This window comes from Mustela nigripes, chromosome 5, assembly GCF_022355385.1.
Source record: "Mustela nigripes isolate SB6536 chromosome 5, MUSNIG.SB6536, whole genome shotgun sequence".
NCBI lineage: Eukaryota > Metazoa > Chordata > Mammalia > Carnivora > Mustelidae > Mustela > Mustela nigripes.
Genome location: NC_081561.1, coordinates 47,172,554 through 47,195,814, shown reverse-complemented (window position 1 = coordinate 47,195,814; position 23,261 = coordinate 47,172,554). Strand labels below are relative to the sequence as shown.

Genomic DNA, 23,261 nt, shown 5'->3' with positions numbered 1-23,261 from the left:
GGAGATCATATTGTAAGCTCCTGTGTACCCCAGTGTCACTTGTGGGTCAATAGGTATAACCTCTCATTCTGTACCTAGGGCCTTTCTCTCATTGAAAGTGATTGTTCCCTTTTGTTAGCCCCTCCTCCCTACCCTAGGCAATCTGTCTCTATAGTTTTGCCTTTTCTGGATATTTCATATAAATGGAATTCTAGAATATGTGGCCTTTTGTGAGAAGATTTTTTCATTTGCCATAATTTTGTCAAGGTTCATCTTTTTTTTTTTTTTTTTTTTAAAGATTTTACTTATTTAATTGACAGAGACAGTGAGAAAGGGGAGGGAGGTTAAAAAAAAAAAGAACAATGCTGCTAAAAATAAATGCGCAGGCCTTCATGCGGACATATGCCTTCAATACTTAGGTTTTGGGGTCATATGGTAATTATATTTGTTTGAAGAACTGCTAAATTGTTATCCAACACACTACCATTTTATTTTCTTACCAGCAATATATGTGGGTTCTGTAAAGTTTTGCAGGCAAGGTAAACACAACACCAGGCGAGGTAGGTGCAAGGCAAGATTTATTAAAGGCACTCTCTGGTGAAGTTTCAGGGCCCAAGAGAAGGGGAGCCAGGGAAGTTGCGCTGTGTGGAGGTGGGCACTCTCAGGCAAGGTTCCACGGACTCGGAGAAGGGAGTCGGGGAAGTCGCGCTGGGAGGGAGTCGGTGGGGTTTTTTATTGGGCCAAGGCAGGTCGTGGGTTCACAGCCATACATGGTAAGGTATTTGGTGATCAGAGGGTATGGGGGGGGTGGTCCTGATACTTCTGTTTCCTGCATAGGTATCGGGTTACCTATGGAGACCTAATCTGGGCATACATCCTTTTGGCGGGAGAGTCAAGGGTTAAGGAAGGGGGGTGGAGGGGCCTGGAAGATGGAGGCCCCAGTGGTCATTTCTTTTGTTCCTCCTGCATTCCCGAAGCCACCAACCCAACAGGTTCTAATTTCTACACATCTTAACAACACTTATTATGTGACTTTTAAAACAGCCATCCTAGTGGGTATGAAATAATATCTTATTGTGGTTTAACTTATTTTATATATACAAATGTATATAGTGTATTTTATTTTAATGTAATCAAAAATATAATGGTAGAAAGGAATTGAGTACTTTAACTTATGAGACATTCTGCTTCCCACTCCTTCCCCTAGTTTGTACAAGGAAATATGCTATACTTTTGCAATAGGTATATTTCATTTAAATTTTATGTAGAATCACGTTCTTTTTCTATTGAGCAAACACTTTAAACAAGCTTTATATTGAATCCATTTATGACTCATAATTGAACTAAAAATTACTTTGTTGACATTCTTCAAGTAAGGGACATTTGTATAAATTTATGTTTAGGAAATCCCTTCAGTGCTCTCATTTACCTTCTCATTGGAATGCAAAGTATCTTCTTCAATGTTATCTTCTGCATGGTGTAGGTAGAAGTGGAAAGAGCAAAGAATTTATAACCAACATATAAGACTGTATCTGAATGGTAGTTTTATCTCTTCCCAGGGTACTACTTGATTGGAGGGAAACTAAATTTTAGTTTTCTCATTTGTAAGTAATGAAAATAGTACTTCATGGGATTATTAGATTTTGAACCCTAATGTGGTGCTTCACATGCACTCAATATATATGTAAATTTCTTATTCATTTTTTTTTTCAAGATGTATTTATTTGTCAGAGAGAGCACAAACAGGGGGAGCAGCAGGCAGAGGGAGAAGCAGGCTCCCTACTGAGCAAGGACCCCAATGCAGGACTCCATCCCAGGACCCTGTGATCATGACCTGAGCTGAAGGGAGACGCTTAACCCACTGAGCCACCAAGGCATCCCATATATACTATTTCTATATCCCTAATGTTAATGATAGTTTAAGAAGACACAATACAACTTTTAAGGCTATTATTCTAAAGACCATTAACAAGATGTTAAATTATATTTATATATAAGCATACACACATACACATATATATGTATACATATAAATATATATTTTAAAATACTTTCAGTCTTGGGGCACCTGGTTGGCTCAGTCTATAGAGCACGTGACTCTTAATCTTGGGGTATGAATTCGAGCCTAGTGTGTAGAAAAGTATCCAAACTTAGTTAAGAGGTTCTTCTATCTCAAAACTAAAAATACTTTTAAAAAATATTTACCCCCAATGTGGGGCTCAGATATTGACTACATCAAAATTTTTAAATGACCACATACAAAAGTAATAGATGTTTGAAAAATATTTGCAAAATGGTGCATGGCACAGTTACTTTTGTTAATGAAGAAAAGACACAGGTCAACCAGAAGAGGAGAAAATAAAAACGATTGAAACATCAGGCAAAAGGTTATGAAGAAGCAATCCACAAAATATGGAATATCCACAGAGTTGCATGAATTAAGTACTCAAACTCACTAGTAGGAAATAAAAGCTAAAATAACAATGAGTATCACAATATCTGTCAGACTGCAAAAATGAAAAAAAACTATCTATAGTAGCTGTTGTGCCAGGCTCACACACACTGCTAGGGAATATGTAAATTGATAGAGCCTTTTTGAAAAACAATCCTATGGTGTCCTTTAATATTCAAGTACTAAACCTTTTAACCTAATAGGGCCACTCTGAATAATGAGAAAAATACACCTATAAATAAGGATATGTATTTAAGGATCGTTACAATACCATTGTTTATAGTAGCAAGGAGAGAAGGGCCTGGAAATGAATAGTTGACTAAGTCTTAGTAACTGAAGTAGTCTGCAACCATTGAGAAGAATGAATTAGAGATATGCCAGTTGATTTTTAGGGATTTCCCTTATGTATTGTGGAATAAGAGAAACTAAGAGGCATAAGAGTCTATAAGATGACCACATGTGGTAAAACAATGGCAGACCCTATATGTTTATTTCTATATATTTTTGTAAATTATTAAGCATGGAGACATTTATGGAAGAATACATAAACATAGGTTATACTGCAGAGTAGAGAGAATAAAGCAAAATTAAAGAAGTGTATGTGATATGAAAACATTTATCGGGGCGCCTGGGTGGCTCAGTGGGTTAAGCCTCTGCCTTTGGCTCAGGGTCCTGGGGTTAAGTCCCGCATTAGGCTTCTCTGATCGGCAAGGAGCATGCTTCCCCACCCCTCTCTCTGCCTGCCTCTCTGCCTACTTGTGATCTCTCTCTCTGTGTCAAATAAATAAATAAAATATTAAAAAAAAAAAAAAGAAAGAAAGAAAGAAAGAAAAAGGGACACCTCGGTGGCTCAGTTGGTTGGACAACTGCCTTCAGCTCAGGTCATGATCCCAGAGTCCCGGGATCGAGTCCCGCATCAGGCTCCCAGCTCCACGGGGAGTCTGCTTCTCCCTCTGACCTTCTCATCGCTCATGCTCTCTCTCACTGTCGCTCTCTCAAATAAATAAATAAAATCTTTAAAAAAAAAAAAGAAAGAAAAAGAAAACATTTATCCATTAACATAATATAGATATATATATTAAAAAAGGAAAAATATATAGAAAGTAAATGTATATTTATTGTCACAAAGATGGTCAAGGTTTGTTTTTAAAAAAAATTTTTTTAATTCACATATGGAACCTCATGTATGATAAACATTCCATAGTTAACACTCAGGGAAAAAAAGTTTTTATGTTAAAACCTGATACAGAATATTCCAAAGAAATAAGAAATTTTAAAAGTTGATTTAAAAAAACTGAATATTGATTTTAGTTGTCTTTAATACAGCTTTGCCTTGTATTTTAGGAAGCTGCAGATGATGAACATAAAAACAGCCTTCTTCCTCAGATTATTCAGTGTTTCGCGTGTCCAAATTGCTTCCTTCTTTTTAGCAGCAAGGATGGGTGTTTGAAGCATATGTCTGGAAAGAATCATTTCCATCAGAATTTTAAACTGGGTGGTATGTTAATACTCTCTTCTGAAAGTTATTGAACTACTTTAATCTTTGCTGACTTACCATACTTCTCAGATAATTCTTGAGAAAACTTAACCTCACATTAGATTGAAAACATGAAAGTGAAAGGCGGTCTTAATTTTTATTTTTCAAGACAAATTCTCAGTATTGGGCTGCACCTAATAGTAAGATTTACTTACCTTAAGGAATGAAGAAAAACTTGGGAAGAAAATACTTCTTTAGGATGATGTTTTTATATATCCATAATATCTGCGAAGTTGGGTGTTACTCTGCATTTAAGACTCAGATTTTGAGTATGAGTTCAGCATCTTTTGTACTTATGGCTAGAAAATTGCTTCCCTTGGATTTTTATCATATAAATAACAATCTTTTACTAATGCCAGCCAATATTGAGAAAAGCAGAGGGGAGGAAGGTTGGGTTGCTGTCTACTCAAATCTTTGCAAGTTATAGTTTATTTTGTCTTTCAGATGACCAGGGAATAGCACATCCAATATTATTTCCATCTTTTGCAAAGAAACTTCTGATCTCTCTGTGCAAAGATGTCCCATTTCAAGTTAAGTGTGTGGCCTGCCACCAGACACTACGTTCCCACATGGAGCTCACTGCCCATTTCAGGTTTGTATAGATTTAGTCTGGCTGTAAGGGAATCCTGCCCAATAATCTTTACCAGAGGGAAGATTCAACAGATATTTTTCTATTCCATGTTTCTTTGCTTTTTTAAAAACAAGAATGTACACTAGTCTGGAAATTAGTCAAGTTTAGCATAATGAGAGAAGTTAAAGGTGTGGAAAAAGTGGATATGCTGATATTGCTGTGAATGTAAAAGAATTAATGGTTCTATGTGTTTTCTTTTCTGTGTGCTGTGTGAGTAGTATGTATACTGGGGGAGGAGCGGGTTAAAATAGAACTTTGGCTTTAAGTCAGCCAGAATGGAAGGTATCATATACATATGAAAGATTAAGTTTCTTTGAAAGGCCAAATTTACCAAATAATCATTGGCTTTACAATGGAAATTATCAAGCAATGTATAATCCCCAATGTACCTTTCAAAACTAGCTTTAGTAATAATCAACACATGACAGTTGTTTTTCCTTTATATTGTCACCCCCCTGCAAATTATTATTTCAAACTAAATCATGTCATTATATCTGTTAATACTTCAATATGTAACTATAAATGGTAGGGACTCTTTTTTTTTTTTTAATCCTATAATACATTTACCACACCTTAAAAAACTGGTATTTTTAATAGCATCAAAAACTAGTCAGTTATCAAATTGCCCTTATTATCTCATGAAGTTTTACATTTTACATTTGATTTGTTGGAATCATGATCCAAACAAAATCTGTACATATTTTCTGTTTAGGTGCTATGTCTTTTAGGTCTCTGTTTTTCCTGTTACACCATTTTTTAAAAAAGATTTTTTTTATTCCCTTGACATACAGAGATCACAGGTAGGCAGAGAGGCAGGCAGAGAGAGAGAGGAGGAAGCAGGCTCCCTGCCAAGCAGAGAGCCTGATGCAGGACTCGATCCCAGAACTCTGAGATCACAACCCAAGTTGAAGGCAGAGGCTTAACCCACTGAGCCATCCAGGCGCCCCTTTCTTTTTCTATATAAACATTTAAAGTTATAAATTTGCCTCTAAGCATTGATTTACCCTCAGATTTTGATAAGTTGTTTTCATTTTCATTCATTAAAAAAAATTTTACCTTTTAATTTTTTCTTTGACCCATAGGTTTATTAGAAATTTGTTGCTTAACGTCTAACAAGTCAGAGATTCATTTTCCAAATATTTGTGTGAATTTTTTAAATCTTTTTATTTTAGTTTTACTATTCTGTATGTGGATTAGAAACAGACAAAATACAGGTAATACTCAAGTATTTTGAGATGAAATTATTCTATTATCTGCATTTTTTTTTAAAGACAAACCTTTCTTCTTTTTTTTTTTTTTAAAGATTTTATTTATTTATTTGACAGACAGATCACAAGTAGGCAGAGAGGCAGGCAGAGAGAGAGAGAAGAGGAAGCAGGCTCCCCGCTGAGCAGAGAGCCTCAGGGCTCAATCCCAGGCCCCTGGCATCATGACCTGAGCCGAAGGCAGAGGCTTTAACCCACTGAGCCACCCAGGCGCCCCTATTATCTGCATTTTTATTGAAAAATATCTTCTGGTGTTTTATGTATACATTGTTTATAATTCCTGTAAAAAGCAGAGTTACTGTATTTAGAAGTGCTTACAAAAGAGTGTGTTTTTGGGTTTTTTATCCGATTTAGAGTTCGTTGTCGAAATGCTGGTCCTGTAGCTGTAGCTGAGAAGAGCATTGCCCAAGTTGCAGAAAAATTCCTATTACGAGGTTACTGTCCAAATTGCAACCAAGTCTTTATGGATGAAACCAGTACCCAAAATCACAAGCAGAATTCAGGGCACAAAGTCCGAGTAATTACCTCAATGGAAGAATCAGTCTTACTTTATTGCCACAGCAGTGAAGGGAACAAACCTTCTTCTGACTTGCATCTATTGCTAGATCATTCAAAATTTTCATCACTTAAAAGAACTATGTCTATTCAAGAATCAAGTTCACAAGATTGTACCACTGTTCCAAAAAAGAAGATGAATTTAGAAGGTAGAAGCCATGAAGGTATGGTTTGTGTTCAGAAAGAAAAGTCAGTTGTAAAAACTTGGTTTTGTGAATGTCATCAACAATTCCCAAGTGAAGATGCAGTGGAAAAGCATGTTTTCTCAGCAAACACAATGTGTTATAAGTGCGTGGTCTGTGGAAAGGTGTGTGAAGATTCAGGGGTCATCCGTTTACATATGAGCCGGATTCATGGAGGGGCACATTTAAATAACTTTCTTTTCTGGTGTCGGACATGCAAAAAGGAGTTAACAAGAAAAGAGACTATCATGGCACATGTGACTGAATTTCATAATGGACACAGATATTTTTACGAGACTGATGAAGTAGAAGGTGAAACTTTGCCATCATCTTCTGCAACAATGGTGAGTAATGTGACTGCTAAGAATCCTTCTTCAACTATTACTATTATTGATCATTCTCCAGCAAACAGTCCTCCAAGGGGTAAATGGCAATGCCGAATTTGTGAAGATATGTTTGATTCCCAAGAATGTGTAAAACAGCATTGCATGTCTTTAGCAAGTCACCAGTTTCATAGATATAGCTGTGCCCATTGCAAAAAGACTTTTCACAAGGTAGAAACACTATACCGCCATTGCCAAGATGAACATAACAATGAAATAAAGGTTAAGTACTTTTGTGGGCTTTGTGATCTTATCTTTAATGTGGAAGAAGCATTTTTAAGTCATTATAAGGAGCACCACAGCATAGATTATGTGTTTCTGCCTGAAAAAGCTGAAACTTCGATTAAAACTGAGAATGATTTTCCAGTAATAGAGACCAGTAACTTGTTAACCTGTGGTTGCCGTGAGAGTTACATCTGTAAAGTGAACAGAAAGGAGGATTATAGTAGATGTCTCCAAACCATGTTGGATAAAGGTAAACTGTGGTTTCGCTGCAGCTTGTGTTCAGCAACAGCACAGAGCGTAGCTGATATTAATACTCATATCCATCAAGTGCACAGAGAAGAAAACAGTGAGGAGGAAGAGGAGCAACAGTTTGTGATCAAGTGTGGCACCTGCACTAAAGCATTTCATGATCCTGAGAGTGCTCAGCAGCACTTCCATAGAAAACATTGCTTTTTACGGAAACCCAGTGTGGCTCACTTTGGATCTGAGAAAACAAGCCTGTACAAGTTTGCTGCCAGTACCTCACGTACAGAGAGAAAACTGAAACAGACAGTAAGCTATCCAAAAAACTCAGACATGGAGAAAGGAGCTGAGAATGACCTAAGCTGTCAGACTATAGGTATGGCTTTATAACTCTAATGTCTATGCAAATTTCACATGTTGGTAGAGAAACATACATGTACTGTAGCCATCATTTTTGTGAAAGCTAATGATGATTCAGTTTTGAAGTAAGAAACATGGTAGGATGATCAGTTAATTACTGTGGTGTGTACACTTTTTATGGATGTGATTCGTAAACATTAATAAATATTCTTATTTAAATACTCAACTAAACTTATGGGGACAAAGAGTATATATTAGCTTTTTTTTTAATTTTTTTTTTTTTGTAAAATTGTATTTATTTGACAGAGAGACAGTGGCAGAGGACCACAAGCAGGGAGAGTGGGAGAGGGAGAAAAGCAGGCTTCCCGCCAAGCAGGGAGCCAGATGGAGAGCTTGATCCCAGGACCCTGGGATCATGACCTGAGCCCGAAGGCAGACACTTAACTGACTGAGCCACCTAGGTGCCCCGAGTATTTATTAGATTTAAACAATGTGTTCAAGATAACATTTTCTTTCACAAAATGCATGGGAATTTTGAGAGATGAAGGAAATTGATAGTCTTTCTGAAAGATTTGAAAGTGATCCTGAACATTTAGTTTCTTCTTATCATTTAGATTTAGGTTCATTAAAAAGATAAATCAAGGGGCACCTGGGTGGCTCAGTCGGTTAAGCGTCTGCCTTCAACTCCAGTCATGATCCCAGAGTCCTGGGATTGATCCCCACATTGGGCTCTCTGCTCAGCGGGGAGCCTGCTTCCCCCTCCCTCTCTCTGCTTCTCTGATACTTGTGATCTCTGTCTCTCTCTGTCAAATAAATAAAATCTTTAAAAAAAAAAAAAAGATAAATCAAGTGAATTCTTTTTGTTTCTATTTTGACTTTATTCATTTGTTGTTGGCTAATTCTTTTTTTATTTTATTTTAAAAAATGTTTATTTCACTGTAGTTAACATATTAGTTTCAGGTGTACAGTATTAATGATTCCCCAATTCTATGTAGTAGTGCTTACTATGATAAAGTGTACTTTTTTTTTAAGATTTTATTTATTTGACAGGCAGAGATCACAAGTAGGGAGAGAGGCAGGCAGAGAAAGGGGGGGAAGCAGGCTCCCTGCTGAGTAGGGAGCTCGATGTGGGACTTGATCCCAGGACCCTGAGATCATGACCTGAACCGAAAGGAGAGGCTTAACCCACTGAGCACTCTAATAAAGTGTACTCTTAAGCCCTTCAGCTATTTCATCCATCCCCCCATCCACCAATTTCATTTAGAAGTATAATTTTAAGTGTATATTCCCCTGGTAATCACCAGTTCTCTATATTTAAGAATCTGGTTTTTTGTTTTGTTTAAGATTTTATTTATTTATTTGACAGAGAGAGAAATAGTGAGAAAGGGAACATAAGCAGAGGGAGTGGAGAGGGAGAAGCAGGTTTCCTGTGGAGCAGGAGGTCCAATGAGGGCTCAGTCCCAGGACTCTGGGATCATGACCTGAGTCAGAGGCAGACGCTTAACAACTGAGCCACCCAGGCACCCCAAGAAAATGGTTTTTTGTTGTCCTTTTTTTCCTTTATTTCTTAAATTCCACGTGACTGAATCCTGTGGTATTTGTTTTTCTAGCATTATACCCTCTAGATCCATCCACGTTGTTGAAAGTGGCAAGATTTCATTACTTTTTATGGCAGAGTAATATTCTGTTTACACACACACACACATACACATATAATGCACATACATACCATATCTTCTTTATCCATTCATTTATCAGTGGACACTTGGGTTGTGTCCATAATTTGGCTATTTAAATAATGCTGCATTTAACAAAGGGATGTGTATATCTTTTTGAATTTATATTTTTGTATTCTTTGGGTAACTACCGAGAAGTAGAATTACTGGATTATATGGTAACTCTTTAATTAATTTAACTTTTTAATTTTTCAGGGAATCTCCATAGTGTTTTCTACAGTGGCTGTACCAGTTTGCATTCCCACCCATAGTGTATAAGGATTCCTTTTCCTCCACATCCTCATATTTTGGCCTTATTCTATGAGAAATCTTAAAGATCACTTAAGAATTTGTATATTTTTTTAGGATTTTCTTGGAAGCAAAACTATTACTTAGAGTTAAATGGCAATTAGAAGTAGAGTTACAGGGGTGTCTGGGTGGCTCAGTGGGTGCTGCTTCCCCTGCTTGTGCTGTCTCTTTCTCTCTCTCTCTCTCTCAAATAAATAAATAAAATATTTTTAAAAAGAAAAAGAAGAGTTACAAATGGTAGCAAGAAACCAGGGAGAAAATTGGGGTATAGATTCCTTTGTACTTACTCTAGACTTTACTTCTTGCACCAAGTGGTAAGACTAAGTAAGGCCAGAAGAGTATGTTTTAATTTTGTTTAGAAGTATAATTTTTTTTTTAAGATTTTATTTATTTGACACAGAGAGATCACAAGTAGGCAGAGAGGCAGCCAGAGAGAGAGAAGGGAGGAAGCAGGCTCCCTGCAGAGCAGAGGGCCTGACGCGGGGCTCGATCCCAGAACCCTGGGATCATGACCTGAGCTGAAGGCAGAGGCTTTAACCCACTGAGCCACCCAGGCACCCAGAAGTATAATTTTTTTTTAAATATTTTATGTATTTATTTGACAGACAGAGATCACAAGTAGGCAGAGAAGCAGGCAGAGAAAGAGGAGGAAGCAGGCTCCCTGCTGAGCAGAGAGCCCATTGCAGGGCTCTGGGATCATGACCTGAGCCAAAGGCAGAGGCTTTAACCCACTGAGCCACCCAGGCGCCCCTAGAAGTATAATTTTAAGTGTATATTCTTTTAAACAAATATTAGGTCCTTGTAAATTATATAATATATAGCGGGGAAAATGGTGATATATGAAATTTTGGCCAAGATTTTATTTTTAAGGATTTATTTATTTTAGAGAACGAGAGCACACATGAGCGGGAGGGGCAGAGAGAGAGGGAGAAAGAGAAAGTTAAGTAAACTCCATGCTCAGCACAGAGCCCGACTTGGGGCTTGATCTCATGACCCTGAGATCACGACCTTAGCCAAAATCAACAGTCGGATACTAAGCTGTGCCACCCAGGCACCCCTAAAATTTTTTTATTAACTGTTTTTATGAACTACTGAGTTTATATAGCCTTGCTCTATAGCATGTGTAGATCTCAGTATCATCTTTAGTCTTGGCATACTTTATGTAAGAAATGTTATATGAGCTGCTACTGACCCATTCAGCTCTATTTCAGACAATAAAGCAGTAGTTACACTGTTTTTATGTTCTCTTGTGCTTTTGTTTTTCCAGTTACTTTTTGGGGAAACTATGTTGATCTGTGTTTGGTAATGATTGTAGTATCTAAATCTACAGTTACTAAGAATTTTTTTTTTTTAATTTTTTAAGTAATTTCTACACCCAATGTGGGGCTCAAATTTAGAACTCTGAGAGTGAGTCACATGCTCCACCAACTGAGCTAGCCAGGGGCCCCTACAATTAATAAGAATATTAAGAAAACATAAAAGAAAATGGGTGGCTTAGAAATGGGAGGGAATAACAGTAGTATATTTGAGGGAGTCTCTGTTAAGGCAGAGTAAAACCTAGTCATTTTAAAAAATAATTGAAAATATTAAGGTTGGCATTGCTAATCAGTTGAATCTTCAAGGCCTTATAAAATAGAGAAGTATGAAAGAAGTGAAAGGGATGGAGAACAAGAGTTAGAAAATGGTGGAAGAGGAAAGAACGCAAGAGAACCAAGAAAAAGATCTGTTTATGGTGGGAAGTGCTGGTATGCTACCAGGACCTCTTCTGCAGCACTTTATGGTAGCAGGGTTGTTGGTTATTTCATTTAACAGGTTACTAATAAATCAGTCTAGATTGGGAAGAGACCAAACATATGGCTGGGGCGGCAGGGGAGGAGACATTCTTCAGATAACCTTGAAATTTTATTTTGATGGATGGTATAAGTTTTTGGTTATTTAATTCAAAATTTTGTCTTTTAGGTCTTCCAATACTTTTTTTTTTTTAAGATTTTATTTATTTATTTGTTTACTTAGTTATCAGAGAGAGAGAGAGACAGAGCAAGCACAAGCAGGGGGAGCAGCAGGCAGAGTTAAAAGCAGGCTCCCTGCTGAGCAAGGAGCCTCTTGCAGGACTCTGTCCCAGGACTCTTGGATTGTGACCTGAGCCGAAGTGAGATGCTTAACCGACTGAGCCACCCAGAAGCCTCTCCAGTACATTATTTTTATTTTTAAAATATTTTATTTATTTAACAGAGACACAGTGAGAGAAGAAACACAAGCAGGGGGAGTGGGAGAGGCAGAAAAAGGCTTCCTGCTGAGCAGGGAGCCCGATGCAACCCAAGACAGACACTTTACGACTGAGCCACCCCAGCATCCCAAGAGGACATGTTCTAGACAATACTCATGTGTATGGGCAAAAAACTTGAGGACTGTATTTGAGACTGATTGTATAACAGGTTATTTTAGTTTTTGTTCTATGGAAAGGGGTAAAGCATTCCAACAAAGGATTTTAATACAGAATTTTTTTTATACCCATGCTGTTAATTGCTAAATGTGATAGTCTGATCATGACACTGAATAAATATGTCTTTTTTTAAAAAAATTAGAGAAAGAAAGGTAGGCTTTAGGGTCAATGGCATTTATATATAGAAAGAATAATAAAAATTTTGAAATGTTCAGAATACTTTTTATCCGGTGTCAGTATACCATGTCATGTACAAGTTTGGACTTCATTAAAAGGTTTAGAAATTAGGGGCGCCTGGGTGGCTCAGTGGGTTAAGCCGCTGCCTTCGGCTCGGGTCATGATCCCAGGGTCCTGGGATCGAGCCCCGCATCGGGCTCTCCGCTCAGCAGGGAGCTTGCTTCCTCCTCTCTCTCTGCCTGCCTCTCTGCCTGCTTGTCATCTCTCTCTGTCAAATAAATAAATAAAAAATCTTTAAAAAAAAAAGGTTTAGAAATTAATAATGTTCAAGATTAACATTTTTGTATATTCTCTAATATCTTTTTTTTTTAAGATTTTATTTATTTGACAGACAGAAATCATAAGTAGGCAGAGAGGCAGGCAGAGAGAGATGGGGAAGCAGGCTCCCTGCTGAGCAGAGAGCCCCATGTGAGACTCGATCCCAGGACCCTGGGATCATGACCTGAGCTGAAGGCAGAGGCTTTAACCCACTGAGCACCCAGGCACCCCTCTCTAATATCTTTTAAACTTAAGCAATTAAAATGTTTTTAGTTAATTCTTAACAAATTCAGGTTAATGTTTCTCTCTTCTCAGATGAAGAAGTCGTTGAGCTTCCAGATTTGGATTATCTGCGAACCATGACTCATATAGTCTTTGTAGACTTTGATAACTGGTCAAACTTTTTTGGTCATCTACCAGGGCATCTTAACCAAGGAACATTTATTTGGGGTTTTCAAGGTATGGTTGATAAAGAAAACATTTGAGATGACACCCTCTCTCTTTTTTCCTTTAGAGTATGTTTCACATTTAAAGGACTGCTCTTGAACCTCCTTGATTAAAACATACAGACATAGATAGAATATTGTCACTTTGCATTATAGCTACTCTGCTAGAATATTTTTCTCTTCACATTTCTCTGTGGTCACTGTGAACTCTCTTTGGTGACCTAAAGTTTGTGACTCTATAGATACATATTGAAAAAGCCTTTATTTAACACTGGCAATGTGCCAGGTACTATGCTTGGTATTAATCCATGCTTACTGATTATTATATTTATCTCCCTTTTAAACTATAAGGAAGTATGCTGAAAAGTTTATTTTTTTCCAAAATATAAAACTAATAAATAGTAGAGTTAGCCTTTGAACTTGATTGGGCCTCATGGCTACAGAACTAGTATGATTTTCAACATGTCATAATTGCCTCTTCAGTTCATCCTTACTGTTCATTCATCTAAATATCTCTTTACAAACTATTGACCAAACAGGGAGAGAGACTTCTTTGATTTACAGGAAGTTGGTATAGTGAACATCCAATAAACTTCATGTTTGATAGGGAAAAACATATAAAGAAGAGGACTGAATTTAAGATAGGAATGTACTGACCTGGATAAAGTTACCCAGTACAGTCTTTTAGTAAATTTAGCTTTGCTGATTGCCCATAATTTCTATCCACTGAGTAGCCCTGACATATTTGTTAAAAAACCATTAATATGGTTTTATAGAATTATACCATTCAGAGACTTTTCACACACAATGCTTTTGATTCTCACTAATATACCTATGTGTTTCCAGATGAATAGGCAGATTGAAGTCATCCTACTTTGCCAAGATTGTAAAGCAACAAAATGGTGAAACCCATACTCGAATTGAGTTCTGCATTCTAATCTAGAATCTACTCTCTAGAAAAAGTTTTCTCTAATGTGTGTTTTTTTTCTAATGTGTGTTTTTTTATGATTGAGCTTTCAGTTGTATCTAGTATTCTGTTCTTTTTGTTTGTTTGTTTGACTATCATATATGCCTTTTCTAAAAATAATAGGAGGAAACACCAATTGGAAGCCTCCACACAACTGTAAGATCTATAATTACCTGAATAGGATTGGATGCTTCTTCCTTCATCCTCGTTGTAGTAAAAGAAAAGATGCTGCTGATTTTGCCATCTGTATGCATGTGAGCGATTGTTTTATACAAAATCTAGTGTGAACCTTTGACCCATTTGGAATATCTTTTCTACTTGGATCATAATGATGCTATAGAGTATATTTTGGTGCTGTATTTTTGCATAAAACCTTCTACATCAGGTTCTACCTATGACAGTGAGGGCAAGGACTCATATTATACTTATTTACTGTTTTTCCCCAATTCCTAGCAGACTGTCAGCTACTCATTGTAGACCCTTAACTATTTATAGAATGATGATCAAGAGATGACATTATACTTGATGTATGCTAAGATACTTTCACGTTTTAACATCTCTGAAATTGGGAGGCACCTTAACAATCACCATTGGCCTAGATGTGGTTTGCATTTGCTTCGCTCTCTGCCAGTTACCTAGAGAAGCTACCAACCTGAGACCCATTTTAAATTAAATTACCTGCTTAAGGATTTATGTGTCACACTGATAGCATGAATTTACTCAGCAAATTTGGTTTTTGGTATTTTTGTGTATGTTTTTAAAAGTTTGTTTTGTTTGTTTGTTTAGAGAGTGGGGAGGGACAAGTGGAAAGGGTGGGAAAGAGAATCTTAAGCAGGCTTCAAGCCCATTGTGATGCTGTCTCACAACCCTGAGGTCATGACCTGAGCCGAAACCAAGAGTTGGACCCTTAACCAACTGAGCAATTCAGGCACCCATTAAGTTTTTTATTTATTTAAGTAATCTCTACACCCAACATGGGGCTCTAACTCATGACTCCAAGGCCAAAAGTCACATGCTCTACTGACTGAGCAGCCAGGTGTCCCCTCTGCAAACTTATTAGCTGCTGCTTACGTTTTAAACCATAAGACATTTCCTTTTCCCTTTATCAGTGCTGAGATTGAGTTATGCAAATTACCTTGCTTACCCTTTCTCTGTGGCAAATTTATTTCTTATTTACCCTTAGATTAAGTGTGTAGCCCTTATAGCATTCCAGGTTTATGTTTGTTTGTTTGTTTTACTTTCTTGGTGGCATATAAAATATCTGGCATTGATATTGATGGCTACATTTGATTAAACATTGCATATTTCATTTATTTATGAGGGAGATCTTTATACTTTGGTGGGAGCTAGAACACAAGCTAAATATACCTTTGTTGGGGTGCTTGGCTGGCTTAATCAGTGGAACATGCAACACTTGATCTGATCTCAGGGTTGAGTTTGAGCGCCACACTGGGTGTACAGATTCATTTTTAAAAAGTAATAAAATCTTAAAATAAGTAAATATACTTTTTTAGGTATGTGTTCATTCTGAAATAGATGTAACTTAATTTAAACCTCAAGTACTGATTTCTGTCAACACATGTATTTTATTCCACCTTAGGCTGGCCGTCTAGATGAACAACTACCCAAGCAAATCCCTTTCACCATCCTCTCAGGAGATCAAGGTTTTCTGGAGCTAGAGAATCAATTTAAGAAGACCCAGAGGCCAGCACATATACTAAACCCTCACCATTTAGAGGGAGATATGATGTGTGCCTTGTTAAATAGCATATCTGATACCACCAAAGGTACGCAGCTGCAGTCACAGTGCAAACCGCCCAAGAGGAGGAGACTTCACTGCTGAGAGAAACCAATAAACTGCTGTCCACTAGTGAACTTATTGGCTGCTCACTAAAGCATCGTGCTCTCCTACTTCTCTCCTACTTATTTTTTCCTTTTCTCTTATTTTTTAGGGTTTAGAATTTTCTGGAGCCTTTTCTTTCTTTCTTTTCTTTCTTTTTTTTAAGATTTTATTTATTTATTTGACACAGAGAGAGAGATCGTAAGTAGGCAGAGAGGCAAGCAGAGAGAAAGAGGGGGAAGCAGGCTTCCCGCTGAGCAGAGAGCCTGATGTGGGGCTCGTTCCCAGGACCCTGGGATCATGACCTGAACAGAAGGCAGAGGCCCAATCCACTGAGCCACGCAGGCACCCCTCTGGAGCCTTTTCTGACCTATTAGATAAAATCTGTATTCGTGTATATAAAATATATGTTTGTGATTTGAAATACATTAATGCAATTTTGCAAAGCTCAGAATCCAGATTTTCACTACTTGTAAAATACCAAGCTCATCTTCACTTATTCAGAAAGCTAATTGCTTATAGGTGAAACTAGAAAGCTATAAATAATAATATGGCAAAAAAAAAAAAAAAGATGATTTTAAGAGGTTGACAGGAACAAAAATGAAGTCCTGAGAGATCTTAATTCCTTGGGAGGAGTAGGTACCTCCTGTCCTATTCCCAGGATTTACACTTCCTTCTCTGACTTTCTGATATTGTTCAGTGAAAGAATATGCTTATGTTCAGTTTCATTAACAAGTATTTAAGAAAGGATGTAATTCTAGGGATTCAGATGAGTTTTTTTCATGATTTCTGAAATAAATGTGGGTAGAAGAAAACAAATTTTTAAGTATCCTCATGGTTTGCAGCCATGGCTGAGATTTGGAGATATTGATGAATGACATCAATGAAAATCTGTTTTTGGCATCTTTACTACATGCTCTAAGTTTTCCAACTCTCCTATCTTTTTTTTCTTTGAGCATTTTTGGAGCCACAGTTTGAATACCCATTCTGAAGAATTTCACTGTCATCACTGAATTACAATAGATGAATTTACTTCTGCAAAATTAGGACTCATTAATCTACTAGGCCAACTCTGCTCTTTAAAGGAAAATTGACTCTTTTGCATATTTATATCATGTTTTAGTACTGAATTTTATCTTCCTATTCTGTAATTTTTGTTGTCATCTATTTGCTTATCTTTGGTTGTTGCTTTTTATTTTTAATCCCTTTTTCTTTTACTCTTTTGACATCCTGTCCCCAGTCCTTAACAACATCTACTTAATATCCTGTAAAATACTTAAATTTTTATCTTTGCCACCCAAGGCCAACCATTTTTTCCATCTCCTATGCTGCTGCTTTGGGGAACATCTCTTTTGTAATTGTCACTGTGAAACCTATTATGGATTTGCTTCTCTTACCAACTTTATTTGGAATGAGAGCTGCATATAAGTAGGTCTGTATGGGTACATTAGAGTTGGAGGTAAGATACAGGTTATTGTTACATACTGATTGTTCCCCTCTGAATACCCCTGTGCACTAGGTGTTGTTTTAATTATTCATTCATATTCAGTGCCCTTTTGAATTTATTGCTTTTGGGGGACACCTGTGTACCTTATTCTGAATTTTTGTGAAATGCAGAGGTCGTACAGTACATAAAGAATGGCATGGGCTTTGGGTTCAAGGCTATCTTTGCTGCTTCTTCACTGTGTGATTTCAGGCAAGTTAGTCAACTTTTTCAGACCCTCACTTTTTATATCTATAAAGTTGTAAGAATTAGTGATATGTATAAGGTATCTAGCACAGTATGTAAAAGTACTGTGGGTGCTCAATAAGTAGTAGCTATTTTTATTATTACTACCGTAAAAGTATTCCAAGCCACTGCTTTTTATTTTTCCTTAGTTTTTCTTTCCAGTAGTTTTTATTGTGGTAAAATATACAGAACATAAGATTTATCATCTTAATTAACCATTCTGAAGTATGTACTTCAGTGGTGTTACCTATATTTACATCTTGTGCAGCCATCACCATAACCATTTTCAGAGCTCTTTTCATCTTGCAAACTGAAACTTTATATCCATTAAACAGTAATTCTCCACTACCATTTTCTTTACACCTGGAAAAACACCATTCTATAGAAATTTGACTAAGTACTTCATACAGATGAAATCATACAGCACTTATCTCTTTCTGGCTGGCCTGTTTCACTTAGCATAATGTCCTCAAGATTCATCCATGTTCTAGCAAAGGTCAGAGTTTCCTTCCTTTTTAAAAAGGCTGAATAATAGTCCATTATATGTATAGACTCTATTTTGCTTATCCATTTGTCTGTCGATGGGTACTTGGCATTATACCCATGTTTTTAGCTATTGTGAATAATGCATTTTTGAATATAGGTGTATAAATATTTCTTCGAGACACTGCTTTTATATCTTTTGAGTATATAACCAGAAGTGGAATAGCTGGATCATAAGCTAGTTCTGTTTGTTTTGTTTTGTTTTTTTTGAGGAATTTCCATACTGTTTTCCATAGCGACTGTATCATTTTACATCCCTACCAAGAGTGTGGGGATGTACCCTACCTTGTACACTTTACCAAGAGTGTACAAGGGTTCCAGCAAAGATGTAGAAAAACACTTTGCTAACACTTGCTATTTTCTAGGTTTTGTTTGGTTGGTTGTTTTAAGATTTTATTTTTTTGACAGAGAGAGACATAGCGAGAGAGGGAACATAAGCAGAGGGAGTGGGAGAGGGAGAAGCAGGCTTCCCACTGAGCAGGGAGCCCAACACAGGGCTTGATCCCAGGATCTTGGGATCATGACCTGAGCAGAAGGCAGACACTTAACAACTGAGCCACCCAGGCGTCCCTGTTTTGTTTGTTTTTGATGATAGCCATCCTGATGGGTGTGAAGTGGTATCTCATTGTGGTTTTCATTTCCATTTCCCTAATGATTAGTGATGTTGAGCATCTTTTCATGTGCTATAGCCACTACATTTCTTAAAGTAATGGGAATTATCCAAACGAAGTGCCAGAGATGGGTACAGTCCTTAAATCATGATATTTCATTTACACCTAGATTTGAAGATGCTTTTGTAACTAATTCTAAAATTCAAAAAAATAAGTCTTACTGAATCACAGTATGTTCAGATTCAGTTTAAGACAATTTTTTTTTCCTCATGGAAGACTTAAAGACATCAGATTGCCAGGGCCCCTGGGTGGCTCAGTGGGTTAAGCCTCTGCCTTCGGCTCAGGTCATTTGGGCTCTCTGCTCAGCAGGGATCCTACTTCCCCACCCCCACCCCACCCCCCGCCTCTGCCTACCTCTCTGCCTATTTGTTATCTCTCTCTGTCAAGTAAATAAATAAAATCTTAAAAAAAAAAAAAAAAGACATCAGATTGCCTAGTCGTGAACTTTGTAATGAGAAAATCAAAGAGCAGTCCTTGGATGACTTTATTCCATCACTTTCCCTACAAATGGCTTTGTAAATAGTAGAATAATAGTTTTTTTAAAATTATAGATTATTTATTTATTTATTCAAGAAAGAGAGAGAGGAGGAAGCAGGCTCCCTGCTGAGCAGAGAGCCCGATGTGGGACTCGATTTCAGGACCCTGAGATCATGATCCGAGCGGAAGGCAGCGGTTTAACCCACTGAGCACCCAGGCGCCTGAATAATAGTGCTTTCTTAGAAATGATACTTGATATATTTTGGGACTTAGAAGATTTCTCAATGTCCACAAATACACATTGTTTCTGTAAGAATGCCAGAATAACTCCTTCCTTTTAGCTTATTAGCACAGCCTTCCTATCTTAGGATATCTAACAACCAGTTTCCTAAGGCTGTGTGGTTTGGGGTATGAATCAGTGGACCTTTTTGAGAATCTGACAAAAACTTTCTATGCTTCTTTCCTCAAAAATGAACATGTATATACAATATCACATGCAACTTGTGGTCCCAAGGCTCCTGATTACCATACCACAAAACTCTATGATACTACAAAAGTTCATACTGTAAGTAACATCCAGTGAGAAGTTCTCTTACATTAATCATTGATTTAGAGACAGTGCTGATTTTCCAGTTTTTTAAAATCTCAGTAGCATAGAGAAATGATAGAAGTTTGAACCTCTTCTTTTTTTTTTTTTTTAAATATTTTAAAAGATTTTATTTGTCAGAGAGAGCGTGTGCACAAGCAGGGGGAGCAGCAGGCAGAGGGAGAAGCAGGCTCCCCACTGAGCAAGAAGCTAGACGTGAGACTCAATTCCAGCACCATGGGATCACGACCTGAGCTGAGGGCAGATGCTTAACTGACTGAGCCACCCAGCGTCCCTGAACCTCTTATTTCTTTCTAACGTTTCAGAAATTTTCCATTATTTGGACCAAAAAGTGATATTAAACTGGCGCTTCCAATATAAACAAGGAGGAATCACTGAGAATCAGTGATTATGTGATATCTTATTTTTAGTCATTGCCAGTTTTTCAGTTAATTTGAAGGTTTTTTCAGGAGGTGTTTATCTCAGTAAAGATAAAGAGATTCAGAGAGGCTGATTTTATATATGAATGTCCAGTCAGTTGGCCGTAAGGTGTTACTTTTTTGCTTGGCATGGAGGGAACAGCCAAGTAGCTTTACTACTGGTGCCTTTTTTAGATCTCTGACTTAGGATAAACATTTACTTTCTGCAGCAAAGTAAGCCTTTATTTTTATTTTTATTTTTTTAAGATTTTGTTTATTTGACAGAGATCACAAGTAGGCAGAGAGGCAGGCAGAGAGAGAGAGAGAGAGGAGGAAGCAGGCTCCCTGCTAAGCAGAGCGCCCAATGCAGGGCTCGATCCCAGGACCCTGGGATCATGACCTGAGCTGAAGGCAGAGGCTTTAACCCACTGAGCCATCCAGGTGCCCCCAAAGTAAGCCTTTAGACTAAATTTGAGATTGAATGTGTCATGGCTTTTGCAGTATAAAAATTCTCTCTCCTCCTAAGCATCAGGATTCCAGCACGAGCATTTTTATTACAACTATGATAAATGTATAAAACCCTACAGAAATATTAAAACATCTATTAATTTGTCCTTAACTTACACCTTTGTCCCCCTTATCCTTCATTACTTCTGTGTTACAGTGTACATCTCCCCATTTTAAAACTTGTCAAGATACTTTTCTAGCATCCTTTCTAGTAATTCTAATCAGAGGAGCCAGGTAGAGTTTCTCTTCTTTTGGACCTTTTACATTTTATTCACAAATATATATGTCATTCTAACTCAAGAGTCATATTCCAAAGATGTGGATATAACTTGTCACTTAAAATTTTTGTTTTAAAGAAGAGAGGTGCCCAAGTGGCTTAGTTGGTTGAACTACCAACTCCAGGTTTTAGTTCAGGCCATAATCTCAGGATCATGGAATCCAGCCCCAAGTTGGCGCCTCACTAAGTATGGAGTCTGCTTCTCCATCTCCTTCCCTTCTGTTCCTACCCCTACCCCCTGCATGCTCTCACACCCTCTCTCCCACTTTCCCTCTCTCTCTTTAATAAATAAATAAAATCTTAAGAGTATTTTAAAGACGAGACAGGGAGGTGCTCCTGGGCAGCTCAGTTGGTTAAGCATCCAGCTCAATTTCAGCTCAGGTCTTGATCTCAGGGTCGTGATTTTAGGCCGTGTGTTGGGCTCCAGGTTGGGCGTGAATCCTACTTTTTAAAAGATCAAAAAATAAAAGGGAAACTTTTTTTTTTTAAAGAGGGAAGGGGGAGGGGCAGAGGGAGAGAGAAAATCTAAAGCAGACTCCATGCCCAGAGCTGAGTCAGAGGCGAGGCAGAACTCCCATCTCACAACCCTGAGATCATGACCTGAGCCAAAATCAAGAGTCAGAACCTTAACCGACTGAGCCAACCAGACTCCCCAAAAAAGGAACTAATCTTTATTGAAGGCCTATAATGTGCCAACCACCCTGCTAGCTACTTTTTATATTTGTAGTATTTGAAGATGTTTAAAAACATGTTTAAAGAATAACTTTCACATTATTTCTCTGTGCAACACTTTGAGGTAGGATGTGTTAGGTTATCCCATTTCATAGATGAGGGAGCAGAGGTCCAAAAAGGTTAAGATAAGTTATCTGCAAGTATTTTTCTTTTTATCAGTATTTTCTGCTAAGGCTGAGGCTTTTACTGCAAAAATGTCTGATTTTATGATGTAGAGAATGTGAATCATTGATTCTAACCATTTCCTTGAGAAATATGAGAGACTTTTTGCTGCAGTGTAATGACATTGCAGAGTTTGTGTAAAGATACCAAATATAAGAATTTGGTTTTTGTTTGTTTTTTTTTTGTTTGTTTTTTAAATAACATTTAAAGATGCATGGGAGGGGCAGAAAATAAAAAGATTTGATTATGGGTTCTGATATTGCTGATTCTATATTAAACATAGGTAAGGAAAGTGGTCAGCACAATGAACTAAATTCTCTTTCATCTCATAATAAAAGAAGCGCCTATCTCAGCCTCACTTTTCTGTGACTGAATTTCTACATTACCATTTTTTATGAGATCATTGGTGACAATTGCTTACATGAAAAATTCTGTGGGTGCTTAAATAAACAACAGAACTTAGCCCGATCTTCTAACTTAGTTGAAGAACGTTGACTTGATTTATGTAAAATTTTCTTTTTAAAAACAGTTTTGTGTGTTTTTAAAAAGTTGCTTATATTCTGTAGTAGTTAAAAATCTTCCTTGCAGCTTTATGTAAAGTATTAACTTACCTAGAGTATTTTTTCTTTGGTATTGCAAGGATGAACTTGAACAGAGGCTGTTATGAGTTAGTGAATTCAAACTGAAAACAGATTTTACTATACTTTAAGAGAATTTTTTTTTCCTTGATATGACGGGACCTAGGACTTTGTCAAATCTCTTTACTTTATGTCTTCATTTTGGAATGAATGGGTGGAAGGAAGCCTTAAGTATGGTTGGTATCCGTAGAGCTATACCAATTACACAAATTTTTAAAGCCATCTTTAATACCGAATATAAAAGATTAGCTATGCTGTGAAAATATGCTCTGTCCAGGAGGCATTATATAAAATAATTGTTGAACTTAATTTTAAAAGTCTGTCTGCCTGTTGTTTCTTCAGCCTGTTAATGATACTATCTATAGGTTGTCACTTTGGGCCCCATCCTGAAAATCTATATGATAGGATTCTTTTTAAGGTAATGAAAATAGGAAAGAATATTCTTGATTTTCTCTGCTCTACAGGGTGCTACTGTTTGAGGGAAAGGAAACCA

The 23,261-nt window shown here is 37.2% G+C and overlaps 1 protein-coding gene across 4 annotated transcripts in view; it reads left to right on the top strand.

Moving 5' to 3' along the window:
* ZNF451 (zinc finger protein 451) overlaps positions 1–23,261 on the top strand; it is a 94,823-nt gene that overhangs the window by 57,097 nt on the left and 14,465 nt on the right. For all 4 annotated transcript variants that reach the window (XM_059400195.1, XM_059400192.1, XM_059400193.1 and 1 more), the window contains exons 8-13: positions 3,776–3,929; positions 4,413–4,560; positions 6,219–7,828; positions 13,090–13,233; positions 14,311–14,441; positions 15,788–15,974. In XM_059400195.1, the coding sequence (XP_059256178.1) occupies positions 3,776–3,929; positions 4,413–4,560; positions 6,219–7,828; positions 13,090–13,233; positions 14,311–14,441; positions 15,788–15,974 (2,374 nt within the window). The remainder of the gene's footprint in view (positions 1–3,775; positions 3,930–4,412; positions 4,561–6,218; positions 7,829–13,089; positions 13,234–14,310; positions 14,442–15,787; positions 15,975–23,261) is intronic.